At 45.9% G+C, this 15,041-nt stretch overlaps 1 protein-coding gene across 1 annotated transcript in view; it reads left to right on the top strand.

The window, feature by feature from the left end:
• The window catches only part of KIF26B (kinesin family member 26B), a 444,073-nt gene that overhangs the window by 306,918 nt on the left and 122,114 nt on the right, over positions 1-15,041 (top strand). The window contains exon 5 of the mRNA XM_038542770.1: positions 1,520-1,703. Coding sequence (XP_038398698.1) covers positions 1,520-1,703 — 184 coding nt within the window. The remainder of the gene's footprint in view (positions 1-1,519; positions 1,704-15,041) is intronic.

The following is a 15,041-nucleotide window of genomic DNA, read 5'->3' on the forward strand; positions in this document are numbered from 1 at the left end:
GTTAAGCATCTATCTGCCTTTGGGTCAGGTCGTGATCCTGGAGTCCTGGGATCGAGTTCCACATCAGGCTCCCCATGAGGAGTCTGCTTCTCTCTCTGCCTGTGTCTCTGTCTCTCTCTCTGTGTCTCTCATGAATGAATAAATAGAATCTTAAACAGCAGCACAGACGTTTAATACCATTCAAATAGGCAATTGGAATTTGTCCAACACAAGTGTACTGTGAAAATGCCAAGAATTAATCCAGAGGTGAATGTATCAGTCTCAGCAATGCCTTTGCCTCGTGGCCCCTTGCCCTGATTTTTCCCCCCACCTCACCCCACCCGCCGCCACCACTATAGTTAGGAACATGGTGTTGTAAGTGTTGCAGAACATTTGTACAGTAGAAGACATGATGTGAACAACTGACATTATTAATGATACCAGCAACCTCCCTCCTGCCTTTCCCCATCTGCTCCGTGCCACCTTTGTTGGCTCTGGTGCTTGCCCATGAATTGCATCTTTTTAAAGATTTTATTTATTTATTTGAGAGACAGAGAGAGCATGAGCAGGGGCAGAGGGAGAACCACCAAACTCTCTGCTGAGCAGGGATCCCAATATGGGGCTTGATCCCAGGACCCTGAGATCATGACCTAAGCCAAAGGCAGACACTTCTTAACCAACTGAGCCCCCCAGGTGACCCCATGAATTGCACTTTGTATCAAAAGACCACCCTGCACAGAGAGAGAGCCTGTTTTCTACACAGCAGCCCATAGTCTCAGCACCATACACCCTGGCTGGACTTTTTTCTAATTTGGTGTTATGTTTCAAAAACGAGGTTGATTTATGTTTCCCTGCTGTACAGGGCCATGTGTTTTTCTTGCACAACCACACACATAGTGTGCCTTGATTGGTCACCACTCAGTTCTTCATCAGGCTGGCTGGGATTTTACAAGGTGTTTGAATTTCTAAATAACTCATAGGGTCTCTCACACTTGAGTTCATACCAGAGAAGTTATAGGATGATTAACCTCATAGGTGCTGTTTATCCCCAAAGACGACCAGCCATATCCACGCTCAAACTAAGTGTGGATCTCAAACAAGTCTTTAGAAATTGTGATTGCGGAATCATGCAATTGTGTGGCTTTTTTTCCCCTTCTGTATAAGTGATTGGGTGGCTACTAGGTGCTACTGCTGAGCACCCGGAGGATGAGCAGGATTCGGTAAGAACTGGGGGTTTGTTTATTTATTTATTTATTTATTTATTTATTCATTCATTCATTCATTCATTCATTCATTCATTCATGAGAGACATAGGTAGAAGGAGAAGCAGGCTCCCTGAAGGGAGTCCAATGTGGGACTCAATCCCAGAACCCCGGGATCATGACCTGAGCTGAAGGCAAACGCTCAACCACTGAGCAACCTAGGCTCCCTGAACTGGGGGTTCTTGGAGAGAAAGAAGAGAATATGACTCTGGCATATCTGATCGAACATTGGACCACACCTGCTCCTTATTGTCGCTTTTCTGCATTTTTCCTTCCAGAGCTGCCCAGAAGTTAAATCTGTCTTCGAAGAAGAAGAAGCATCGACCTTCCACCTCTTGTGCGGCCGAGCCCCCGCTCTTTGCCACCAGCTTCAGCGGCATTCTGCAGACCTGCCCTCCCCCGGCTCCTCCCTGTCTGCTGCGGGCCGTCAACAAGGTGAAGGACACACCAGGCCTGGGCAAGGTAGGTGCTCTGCCGTTGGAGACGGAATCGAGGGGAAAGAAGGGAAGCGGGAGCCCAGTTTGGTTGTTAAAACCAGAGGGTGACAGCGAGAACGACAGGAGACGAAGGTTAAATTCACTCGGAAAGACTCTCAACCTTTCTTTAGTTACATGCATTGCATAGAAAATGAAGGCATTCAGATGATTGGAGATGTGATTGGGTTTGGGCAGGTAAAAACAGCTGTGTGCTGTTTGACAGAACTGTAACCATTTGAAGACAAGACCCAAAGACAGAAAAGACAGTAGGCAGAGGCTGGCCAACAGGCCAATGTTATTAGGAGATGCGGCTCAGTTGGGTTTGGGGTAACTTTGTTTTCAGGGTCACTCCCAAACTCTGCGCTGACATGGTATCTGGGTGAAGTCACTGCGGCTCTAGCTCTCCACTCAGGAAATAAGCTGAGACGTATAAAAACATTTAGCTCCAGAAAGGTGGCTGTTGTGTCTCTTTATTTTCTTCGGAAGTAGGATGGGGCACACCACCTCGCCAGTGCCTTGCCGACTTGATGTGATCTGTCCGGGGTTCTTTCTGGAAAGTTGCAGGTTGGGCTGAGGGGGGCAGCTGGTCCACTATGAGGACCCAGCTCTTCCTGTCACCGATTCCCTTTCCCCTTGACCCTCAGACTTGGCTGTCCCAGGTTTCTAGTCTCCCTGTAACTCAGAGTCCTTCTGGAGTTTGGGGCTCTCCACTCCATCTTCTCCGTTTCTCTGCTTCCTCCCATAGTCTCTGCCCCATGCCCCCAGTTTCACCACCCCATTGGGAAAGTATCATGCTATGTTACCCTTCCCAATGGCATTTAAACTTTAAGATCATGTTGGGCAGAGCATTGCTTACTCCAATGGAGAGTATCCAGTCTTGGAATGTTCCGGCATGTGGCAGGGTAGGTAGCTGTTAGCTGATGGTTTTCCCATCCCCAAAGGAAAGCAGGGAACAAGGCAGGAGGGCTGCCCTGGCCTCACCAGCCAGGAAGGACATGGGGAAGACCCTCTGGATCAGGATCCCTCTCTAGGGAAGGACTCATGAAGGGAGCCGCTGAGGGGACACTCACTGAGGCAGTAACGGGTGGTCGGCATGCTGCCTTTCGGGGAGGGCAGGCATAAGTAACTACAGGGCGTTAACATCTTTTCCTTTCTTTTTAATTGTGCTAAGATACGTGTAACAGAAAATTTACCATCTGAGCCTTTTCTTAAAGTGTATACATGGATTTTTGTTTTGCTAAGGAGTTTGGGACTTTAGTACCAGAGCTGAACCGTCCTGGATGAAGTGGAGTTAGCATTGTAAGCTCCTTGTCTCACGCTCTGAGCGACATCCAGCTTCTCCTCTGAATAAATGTGAACAAATATTAAATGTTATCACTTTGAAGACATGAGATTATTAGGCAACCTAGCCTACTCAGATACCCCAGAATAACCTATCCAGGATACCTCAAGATGAACAACATAAGCAACTGTCTCCCTGCACATAGAACAGTGGCCTATCTGTGGTTCCTAAGAGAGTCAATGTAGATCCATCTTCAGGCAGGCCTGGGCCTCAAGCCTCGGTCGTCCTGTCTTCTCCTGCACCATCCCTAACCCACCTCCCTGCAGTTCTGAGACAAGGACATCAGGTCACCAAGGGACTGAACTAACCGTGTTACCAGCTAGGAGGATGAGCCAGCACTTGCATCAAAATAGTTTGGAGGGCACTAGTAACAGATTTAAGCAGACCAGATATTAATCTACACATGTAAGTAGAATTAAAAATAAGATAAGCGGGATGCCTGAGTGGCTCAGCGGTTTAGCACCTGCCTTTGGCCCAGGGTGTGGTCCTGGAGTCCCAGGATCGAGTCCCATATCGGGCTCCCTGCATAGAACCTGCTTCTCCCTCTGCCTATGTCTCTGCCTCTGTGTGTGTGTGTGTGTATGTGTGTGTGTGTGTGTGTGTCTCATGAATCAATAAATAAAACCTTAAAAAAATTATAGAAAAAATAAGATAAGCAAGGTATGAGAGCAGGTATAACCACAAACAAGATGATAATCATTAGAAAATGAAAGCTTGCAAACATGCTTATTTTTTATTATTTTTTCAAATAGATACTTTTTTTTTTTTTAAAGATTTTACTTATTGATTCATGAGAGACACACAGAGAGGGCAGAAGCATAGGCAGAGGGAGAAACAGGCTCCCTGTGGGGAGCCCAATGTGGGACTCAATCCTGGGACCCCAGGATCATGCTCTGAGCCAAAGGTACATGCTCAACCACTGAATTACGTTAAAGTTGCTTATTAATTTTTCTCCTTTTTTAAAAAATATTTTATTTGAATTCGGTTTGCCAACATATAGTCTAACACCCAGTGCTCATCTCATCATGTGCCATTCTTAATGCCCATCACCCAGTTACCGCATCCCCCACTCCCTCCCCTTCTGTAGCCCTTTGTGTGTTTCTCAGAGTTAGGAGTCTCTCTTGGTTTGTCCCTTATGCTTCTTTGAATGGGAGAGCAAAGGGTGCTGGGGAACATTCCCTGGCCAGGACTGGCAGGAAGCCCTGAGTGTGTGTGAGGAAGCGTGTCATGGATGAGGTCCTCAGATTGGGTGTCCCAGAAGGTGACAGGGGTATGACTGCTGTGACCAAGCGTGGTGGTGGGGGCATTGGTGGGAGGAAGTGACTGTGGGAGGGAGGGACTTGAGAAGGAAGCAGTAATCGTAGACTTCTTGGTACCATGTGTATGAATGAAACAAGGCTGGTAGGGACTCCCATCCTGCCGCCTTCTGTGTGAGGAGTGTCTGCTCCACTGGGGCACCCAGCTGCCCGACCTCGGTGGGGGATCATTTCCCAGACTCCTTCTCTCCCACCCCCTGATGCCTCCCTGCAGTGAGGAGTTGCAGTCCTTATCCATTTGGAAAGATTCATTCCCATCAGTGTAGCTCTGATGCGGAACTTACATTCTAACATCTCTAAGAAATACAGTGGAGTTTAACCTAGAACATAACTGGTGCTATTTATAAATCTGTATGTTGGAAGTAGGGAAGCTTGATGGAATGTCTGGAAGCAACTTAATTATGGACACCTGAGGTGGGGGGTGGGGCACAAGCCCAGCTCAACTCTGACCTCTTGTGCCTTGGCCACCCCAGGACTTCCTCAGGAGACCTGGGAGGTTTTCACAGGTGTGGAAGAGGCTGATGGGCTTATTTAGAGCAACCTTCTCACTTAGTGAACAAGGTAACTGAGGCCCCCAGGGGGTAAGAGATCTTCCCATGCCTACCAAGTCAAGCCCAGAAGTCAGGAGCATGAAGCCATTTTATTTTTTGTCTCACTGAGCTGCCACTAGGTATACATGACCTTTAAAATTTGGGGGTGGAGACAAGAATGTGATGGGGCCGCAGTGGTAGCAAAATAACCATGGGATCCAATTGTCTTCATCCAGTCGAGGAGGACCTGCTTCCCTTTGCAGAGTCACAGATGGGAAGGAGGACAGGTGGAGCAGCCAAGAGCAGACACACAGGGAGATGGCAGGCTCTCCGTCATGCTCCCTGCTGGTGCCAGCAGCTCCCCTGACCCTCTACCCAGAGTCACTGTGGCCACTGAGCACTGCTTGAGGCAAAAGCTTTTTGGGAGGCCATGGTGATGGAAGAATTTGCGGTAACTTCAATGTACTTGGAGCTGAAATACGGCATACACACAACATGGGAAACACCTCAACATTGTGTTGAGATGGGCACCCTGCAAATATTTGTTGAGCACCTGTTATATGTCAGGCACGGTGCTGGGCATTAGGCTTGCAGTCACGGACCGACAAGGTAGTCCTTACACACTTACAACTTTGTGCATCATTCCAGTCAGTCTTAGAAATCACACCATTATGGGGTGCCTGGGTGGCTTGGTTGGTTAAGCATCTGACTCTTGATTTCGGCTCAGGTCTTGATCTCAGGGGTTATGAGATCAAGCCCCATGTTGGGCTGTGCACTGGGCGTGGAACCAGACCCTCCCTTCTCCCCGCTGCACTCTCGCACTCTCCCTCTCTCTCTCTAAAGAAGAAGAAGAAGGAGAAGGAGAAGGAGAAGGAGAAGGAGAAGGAGAAGAAGAAGAAGAAGAAGAAGAAGAAGAAGAAAGAAATCTCACCAATTTTTACCAAAATAAGGACAATCTGATTTAAGGAAAAGTCAGAATTACAGACTTAAAATAACTTCAAGTAACATAAAACTATACTAAGTGGTCTTGTAGAGACATTCTTAATGAATAGATAAAAATGATTAATGGATGAAAGCAGCTTAGTCCCCATTTATATTTCATTGATTTAGCTTATATGTAAATGATACCTCTAATCTATTTGACAATGGCTCCTTCTCCTCACTCAGTAAACGCTCTTCGTAAAATTTGTTTGCACAATTAATTAACATCCATGTTTAAGGTTCATTTGTTAGTTGTCACAGCTTAATGTCAGAGCTCTTTGTCTTGGATTACAAGCTTCTAGAGCAAATCACGTTATCTGTTTAACTCACTGCGCGTGTGGCTCTGCCACCACGCCTCCGTGTGTAGCACTTTTGAAGGCGAGACTGTAATAGTGACAGTCACATCGGTGATGCTGGGAGTCCACCAGTACATTGGCTAATTCTCCTCTTCCCAGAAGAATCCCTGAAGGGAAATCCATGAAGCATGAAGGAGGAAAGGAGCCTTTTTTCCTATATAAGCTCCAGGAATGCCTCCAAGGCGTGGAATGAGAAGCACTCAGCCTGTGTTCCCCCAATCGTGTTGTGGGAATATAAGAAAACTCTTAGAGGCAAGTGCTAGCAGCAAGAGAACAGACTCTATAGAATATGGAAAGATCACACAAACTTGGATGGAGCAAACAAAAAGAAGAGTGATGGAAAATTAAGCTGTGACAGGTTGGGGAGGGCTTGTCACCCTCGATTCACTCGGCGAATATCTAGAGGTCCTATGTCCCAGGTACCGTAGTAGGTGCCCCAGTGGGGCACAGAGCATGGGAGCAGGTTGGCTGCTCTGGGCACACCCCCGTAAAGGAAGGGGGGGCGTGTATCCTGATCTCTGTGGACTCGAGGCTCCCCTGAAAATGCAGCCTCAGCCACAACTCCTGTGATGTCAGTGCTGTTTCCTGTTGCTGGGGGGCCCTGCTAAGGCTAGTCTGCGTGGGAGGGCCACGTGGAGTCCATGTGGTAGCTCCCTATCACTGTTTGCACACCCATCTGTGCATTTCTCACGTGCTTCCCCAAGATTCCCAGAGATTCCCATCTTTGGGCAGTGCAGCCCAGAGGCAGGCAACTTGATGGAGTCCTCACATTTTTGTTTAAATAGACATGCTTGTCTGGCTGGATAAGCTGTTTGTTCTTTTCATTCCTTGATTTTAAGCCATCTGTATTTTATTCAGCACCATTTTTCAAACCAAGTAGCAGCATATTTTGACCTCTATTAAAAGATATGTGCTCTCTCTCTCGCTCTCTCTCTCTCTCTCTGTCTCTCATACACACACACACACACACACACACACACACACACACTACTTGGCCAGTGTCACCACCAGGTCCTATGTGGTTTAGATTTAGCTTCATTCTAAACTCTCGCTTGTTTGATGTGTAAGCTCAAATCATAGAAAGAAAAAAGAGAAATCCATGTGAGCCTCTTAGCGGAGACTATTTTTCCATTATAGATTTGTAAATCTTTTTGTGGTCGAAGTCATTCTATTACAGGCACACCTTAGAGATTTTGCAGGTTCAGTTCCAGACCATTGCAGTAGATAGAAGATCATGATAAAGTTAACCAAATGAATTTTTTGGTTTCCCAGAACATATAAAAGTTATGTTTACACCATATTGTAGTCTATTAGGTGTGCAGTTATGTGTAAAAAAAAATATATACATACCTTAATTTAAAAATACTTTATTGCTTAAAAATGCTAACCATCTGAGCTGTCGGCAAGTCATAAATGCTTGCTGCTGGAGGGTCTTGCCTCCGTGTTGGTGGCTGCTAACTGATCAGGGTGGTGGGCGCTGAAGTTTCAGGTGGCCGTGGCAACTTCTTAAAATAAGACAACAGTGAAGTTTGCCTCATCGATGGACTCTTCCTTTCATGAAGGATTTCTCTGTAGCATGTGATGCCGTATGATAGCATCAGATCCAGATTGGACTTCTTCCAGAATTGGAGCCTGTCCTCTCAAACCCTACTGCTGCTTTATCAACTCAGTTTATGGAATATTCTAAATCCTTCATTGTCATTTCAAGGAGCTTCACAGCACCTTCAGCAGAAGTACATTCCATCTCAAGAAACCACTTTCTTTGCTCATCAGAACCGTTCACGTTTTATCATGAGATTGTGGCCAGCCAGTCCCATCCTGAGACTCTACTTCTAATTCTAGTTCTCTGCTCTTTCCACCACAACTGTAGTGACTTCCTTCCCTGAAGTCTTGAACCCCTCAGTCATCCCTGAGACTTGCAATCAGTGTCCTCTATACCCCTGTGAATGTTGATATTTTGACGTCTTCCCATGGATCGCAAGTGTTCCCAATGGCATCTAGAGTAAATGGAATAGAACAGTGAATACTTTCCAAAAGATTTTTGATTTACTTTGCCCAGATGCATCAGAGGAATCACAATCTATGGCAGCTATAGTTTAATGAAATGTATTTCTTCAAAAATAAGACTTGAAAAGTGGAAATTACTTCATGATCCAAGGGCTTAGAATGGATGTTGTGCTCACAGACATGAAATCACACTAATCTCGTTGTCCATCTCCATCAGAGCTCTTGGGTGACCAGGTTCATTGTCAGTGAGCAGTAATGTTTTGAAAAAATCTTTTTTCTGACCAGTAGGTCTCAACAGTGGGCTTACAATCTTCAGTAAACCATGTTGTAAACAGATGTGTTGCCACATCCAGGTCTTGTTCCATTTCTGGAGCGCAGGCAGAGTAGATTTCACATAATTCTTAAGGGTTCTAGGATTTCTGGAATGGCCCATGAGCATTGGCTTCCACCTAAAGTCACAGCTGCATTAGCCCCTAACAAGAGAGTCTGCCTGTCCTTTGAAGGTTTGAAGCCAGGCATTGGCTCCTTTCTGGCTATGAAAGTTCTAGATGGCATCTTCTTCTAGTGTAAGGCTGTTTGGTCTACATTGCAGTCTCATGGTTGGTGTGGCAGCCTTCAAAAATTCTCTTAGCTGGATCTTCGGGATAACTTGCTGCAGCTTCTACAGCAGCACTTGCTACTTCACCTTCCACTTCTATGGAGACGATGTCTTTCCTTAAACCTCACGAACCAACCTCTGCCAGCTTCAGACTTTTCTTCTGCGGCTCCCTCACCTCTCTGAGCCTTCATAGAATTGACGAGAGTCAGAGCCTTGCTCTGGGTTTGGCTTTGGCCTAAGGGAATGTTGTGGCCGTGTGATCTTCTATCCAGACCACTGAAACATTCTCCATATCAGCAGTAAGGCTGTTTTGCTTTCTTATCATTCATGTGTTCACTGGAGTAACAGTTGTAATTTCCTTCAAGAATTTTAGCTTTGTGTCACAGCTTGACTCTTGCTTGGATGTAAGAGCTTTCATCCTATTTCAGCTTCGACCTGCCTTCCTCACTCAGCTTCATCACATCTAGCTTTTGATTTAAAGTGAGAGACATGCAACTCTTCTCTTTCACTTGAACACTTAGAGGCTATTGGAGGGTTATTAATTGGCCTAATTTCAATATTACTGTGCCTCAGGGAATAGGGAAGCTGAAGAGAGGGAGACAGACAAGGGGATGGCCTGTCAGTGCCCCAGTCAGAACAATATTTATTGATTAGTTCGCTGCCATATATGGGCACAGTTAGTGGTGCCCCAATTACAATAATAACAAAGATCATTGATCACAGATCACCATAATGAATATATAAGAAAGTTTGAGATATTGTGCGAATTACCAAAAGGTGACACATGGACGGGCTGTGAGCAGGTGCTATTGGAGAAATGGAGCCAGTAGATTTACTGGACACAGCGTGGACACAGATCTTCAATTTGCAAAAAATGCAATGTTTGTGCAGTGCAGTAAAGTGAAGCACAGTGAAATGAGGTCTGCCCGTATTAAAACCCTGTGACACTGTACGGAAGAAGAAGCCAAGATTTGTTCAACTGACATTCTGATTACAAGACAAAAACAAGACAGAAAAATTTGATTAAAATAAGATTTTTAAAAGATCCTAATGTAGCTGTTATTTATTCAACAAGTAGAAATGGCTGGTGTATCTGTCCCTTATTCAGGAAGTGATGCCAGGTTACATGGAGGAGAATTTTATGCCTTCCAGCCTGCCAAGGTCCAGGTTATTTAAATAGTATGCAAATTGTCAAATTCCTCATTATCATTTCCATCATTCCTCATCTTGAAGCTCTGTTGGAGAGAACGGGAAAGACTTGAGCCAGCCTTTGACATTCAAGTATATATAAAATGAAGAGTTTCAAATGTGATGGAAGATTCCAGATTCTACTACTCACTCACCAGTGACTACTCCATCCTTAAATGCTACAGATGGGGAGAGTGACTCGTGAGCTATTTCCCTGTGCTGGAAGGGGGGCGGGAGTAGGGGAAATGCATAAATAATACTGCATAAATAGTACAAAATAATTTATCAGGACGGCTGGCCTGATGGCTTTGTAAATTAAGTTGTCAGCTCTTCTGGGGAGTAAACTCATGTGACCTTCTGCTCCCTAATTACAGATATTCCTTTCTGTGTTCTGCTGGTTTTGCTTGAGTTGGCTAAGCTCCTGTCCTTGGAGTTTGGTTTTCTGTCCTTCCTTGTTTCTTATTCTGACCCCTCCTCCAGTCTGCATTTGAAGAGCAAAGAGGTTTGCTCTGAAAAAGTTTGGACTCTTTCCCCTGAGAGGGTCCTCCCCTGACCCCATGCAGAGGTTTCCACGCGGTCCTAGTGCCTTTCCCACCGTTGGCAGGTGAAGCATGTGCCATGCCAGACACCCAGGGCTTCACCAAGGGCTGAGATGTTTCTGGAGCCAATCTGAATGGCCTCAGTCATGGGTGCTTTTGTCTACACCTCCTGCCATGTCACTCTTGAATTTAGCAGCTTTCACACTTGCAAACAAGAGGGTAGTGTTAGAAAATATTTTCCATTAAGGGCTACTGGACAGAAAGAGTCCTTGTAAAACACGTGTAAAGAAAGTGGGGTGCCAGGCAGCCCCGGTAGCTCAGCGGTTTAGTGTTGCCTTCAGTCCAGGGAGTGATCCTGGAGACCCGGCATTGAGTCCCACATCGGGCTTCCTGCATGGAGCCTGCTTCTCCCTCTGCCTGTGTCTCTGCCTCTCTCTCTCTCTCTCTCTCTCTCTCTCTCTCTCTCTGTGTGTGTGTGTCTCATGAATAAATAAAATCTTAAAAAAAAAGAAAGTGGGGTGCCATTTTGCATTTCATAAATAGTATGACTGCCTTTAAAACTGCTGATCAACTTGTATGGAGGTGATTTTCTGTTGTCTTTGTTATCAGAAGGAAATCTAGAAGGGTAAGCAGTACATTTCAGCTTCATTAGATCTGATTTCAGACAGGAGGGTGCATTACCATATATAAAATACTCCATTTGGGGCTCTCTCTGCCCAGGATATCTATAAAGAGCAAGCCAATGAATGATTCTCCGGACGTAGGGAGGAATAGTTGGGTCCTGCAGCCCAGAGTTAACCTCTTATGTCTTGGTCCATTATTGTAGTGTTCAGAGCACAGACAGGGGAGGAGATTTTTACATCCATTTTCTTCATAGAGCTTCTCATTTTCCAGTTCTCTGAACTTCTGCCTGTCTTAGGTGGATCAGGGGACTTCTGAAACCCTCTGTTCAAGCTCCAGGAAAGTGAAGTCCTCCAGACCCTGATCTCCACGGCTTGCTGCAGAAGAGATATCTGTGGGCAAGCTAGCTTTCAGTTCCTTACATTCCAAGTGAAATAGCCTTCTCGGTTTCCCTCACTAGATTGTAAGCTTCTGGGGAGAAGAGAATCATGTTCCTTCCATCTTTGTATGCCTTCAGTGCCAGTTTCCATGAGGGACACTCAAGACACATTGAACATTTCCACATAATTTTGGTTAGTGCCTGGGAGGTTCTGACTGGGTGTTGGGCACAGTGTGGGATCCATCCTGCATAATGAATGCCATGCAGAGGAGGCAGAAACATCGAGAACGTCCGAATGACAAGACCCCAGCGGTCCTTGCCTCACTTACTCCATCTTCTCTGTGAGAAGATGCTGCCTTGTGCTGGCACCGTGGCAGACAGCAAGTGCACTTGACACTCCTCACTAAGGAAGCTTCTCAAAGACGGGCTCATCAGATCCTCTCCTCCGGAATCTTAGGAAACCGAGGCCCAACAAGCTGAAGTAACTTAACCCATTTATGTGGAAGAAGAGAGAAGTTTTAACTTAAGAAGATGATCGGTCATAAAGATTTTAAGGCATAATTTAAATGAAGGATTATTAATCTTTTCCCCAATTTGTGATTTTTAGCCTCAATTTTACCAGCTTTTTTTTGGAGGGGTTTTTTTTTTTAAGGTATGATGGAGATGGTAGTGTGTGTGCATACATATGGACATACAAGGGTAGAAAAGGAGAAAGAGGAAGGTGATTTTTCTGAGAGGACTTCTTTTTTTTTTTTTTTTTATTTATTTATTTATGATAGTCACAGAATGAGAGAGAGAGAGAGAGAGAGGCAGAGACAGAAGCAGGCTCCATGCACCGGGAGCCCGACGTGGGATTCGATCCCGGGTCTCCAGGATCACGCCCTGGGCCAAAGGCAGGCGCCAAACCGCTGCGCCACCCAGGGATCCCTCTGAGAGGACTTCTTAAAGAGTAGGAACCTAGACCATAATTAGATAGGTTTGGGGCCTCCCAGAATACCTGTAATCCTCATTAGCATCCTGATTTATGGAATGAAAGCACAAGATAAAATGAGGGAATTCTCTCTGGAATAAATGCCACGTTCTCAATTAACCAAAGGGCAATAAGATGGATGATAATGCCAGAATAGGGCTTTTGATCATTCTTAGTCCAAAACCCACATTTTGCTTGGGCTTAGCACAATTACTGATATCAAGAGAATGGGAATAGTAGGTATATTTCAAGCTAACATCTCTCGCATCTTATCTTTCTATGTCTTTCTCTTGCTAATGGCTGCCAGGAAAGTTAATCATGATTTGCTATAATTGTCCCATTAAAATGGCATTGATAGTAATGTTTTGTAAAAAAATGATGAGTCCAAACTACTGAGTTAATTAGAAAGTTTTCCTTTGTGCCTCTGAGTAGGAAATGCTATTCCTATGTCCTGAGTGACTCAAATAACAAAACACTTGAATTCCTTTCTAATGCTTCATTGAACTGAAATAAATCCTTACGAAGGGGGGAGAGCCTTCTGCTGCGTTCTTAAGGGCAAACGATTTTTCTTTCGATGATTTCCTTTTGATTGTTAAATAGTTGCTGAATGAAAAGTCCTCTGACTCCCCATTCATTCTGATGCTTTATGCGTCCATCTTCGCTGTGTTCTGTAATACCATCCAAGCCTGTTTGGCTACAAACAAAAATACCAGAGAGTGGGTTGCTGAAAGGAAAACTTATTTCTCCCAGTTCTGGAGACTGAGAAGGCCAAGGCTGGGGTGTTGGCATATCAGGTGTCTGGTGAGAACCCTCTTCCTGGCGTGCACGCAGTGGTCATCTTATACCATACATGGGAGAAGAGAGAGGGAGAGAAAGCACTCTCAGCCCTTCTTAAAAGGGCACTCATCCCATTGAGAGAGCTCCACCCTCATGGCCTCATTACCCCAGAGGCCCTGCCTCCTAATACCATTTCCTGGGGATTAGCATCTCAACATAGGAATTTGGGAAAGGTGTAGTCCACAACACTGAGCTCTCAATTCTGGCTTTGAATTTGAGTACTTGACTTCCCAGAGAAACACCAGAAATAGAACCATGATAGTAGCACTTAGTGCTGGAGGCGAAATTCCTTTCGAATTCATTTCCTGTCCTCTCCGTCTGCTACAGCCAACTACTCAGCTAGAAATACTGTCCAGTTGGAGCTGAGATCCTTTACCAGCAACAATGAAATATTTGGTGGATTCTTTAATGGAGCACTGCACCAGCTGTCGCCAGTCAGAGACTTTTTCTTGCTGAGACCTATGATGGTAAAAATCAGACTCTGTTTCCCAGCACTAGCTTCTTAGGTTTGCAGATTCAGTTCTCTCATTCCGGACTGTGAGCCTGCTGGCACACCAAGGGAAGAAGCGCTCTTGTCTGCTGTATCCTGATGCTGCTGGGTCTTACCCCCTGGGGTGGGGGGTGGGGGTGGAGGGTGAGGGTCATAATAAATGCTTCGCCACCCCCACCCGAGAGCAGCACCACCTGCACTGCCTTTAAGACCCCACATGGATGTGAGAATGTGTGGGCACAGCCCTTAGGCTGGAGCATAGGATGGAGACCATGTGGTGAGCTTAGTTCAGCTGTAGTCATGGAGCAGCTGCGGGGGCCAGGCACTAGGAAAGACACAGGTGTGTTCCAGGGCCAGGTGAGAACAGGGTCAGGCAGTATGGAACCGTTCTGTGACCTGCAGACACACCTACAGTCATCATCACTACACAAAGCTCTTTCTCTCTGAGCCTCGACACGGGAAGCCTTCTATGGAACCCTATGACTTTTCTGCAGGGAAAAAGGGACTCTTCCCTCCCAATGGTTATTTCCTTTAGCAGCTTGGCCAGATGCCCCCCACCACCCCGCTGCTGATTTTGGGAAAGAAGAGTAACAGCCTTTGGGAATGCTTTACCCCATGGGTGAACTGAGAGCAGGGCTGATGGGTCTGACTGCTTCCCACTCCATCCCCTACTCGTAAAAAGTGGAAGAAGGAGCACCCTCAAAAGACTCCTGGGACAAATGAAGCCATTCTGACCACCCCCGGCCACACAGCCCTGAAACTGGCTGGCTGCTCTGGTTACAAGTAGTAAGGCGCTACACGAGGAGTGGATGCAGGAAGCAAAAGGCCGAGATTGCGCCTCCCCCGGAAAGCTTGTTTGTTGACAGGTCTTCTCAGTCTTTGCTTGGCTGGCTCCTGCCCATCCTCTCGATACCATGGAAATGCCACTTCCTTGGGAAAGATCCCTGGTTAGGGGCTCCAACTATCTCTTCTTTCTATCTACTACCATTCAGATGACGGATCTCCATAATTCAATGTTTTGTGGATCTCTGTTGACTATAGACTTCCTGATGGCAGGGTCACATCTGTTTTGTCTCCCTTTGAATCCAGAGCACTACACAGGCGCTCAGTAAAAGGAAGGTATATTAGGGTTCTCAGAGAAGCAGAACTAACAGGATGTGTGTGTGTGTG

Source organism: Canis lupus, chromosome 7 (assembly GCF_011100685.1).
Source record: "Canis lupus familiaris isolate Mischka breed German Shepherd chromosome 7, alternate assembly UU_Cfam_GSD_1.0, whole genome shotgun sequence".
In the NCBI taxonomy this organism is placed as follows: domain Eukaryota; kingdom Metazoa; phylum Chordata; class Mammalia; order Carnivora; family Canidae; genus Canis; species Canis lupus.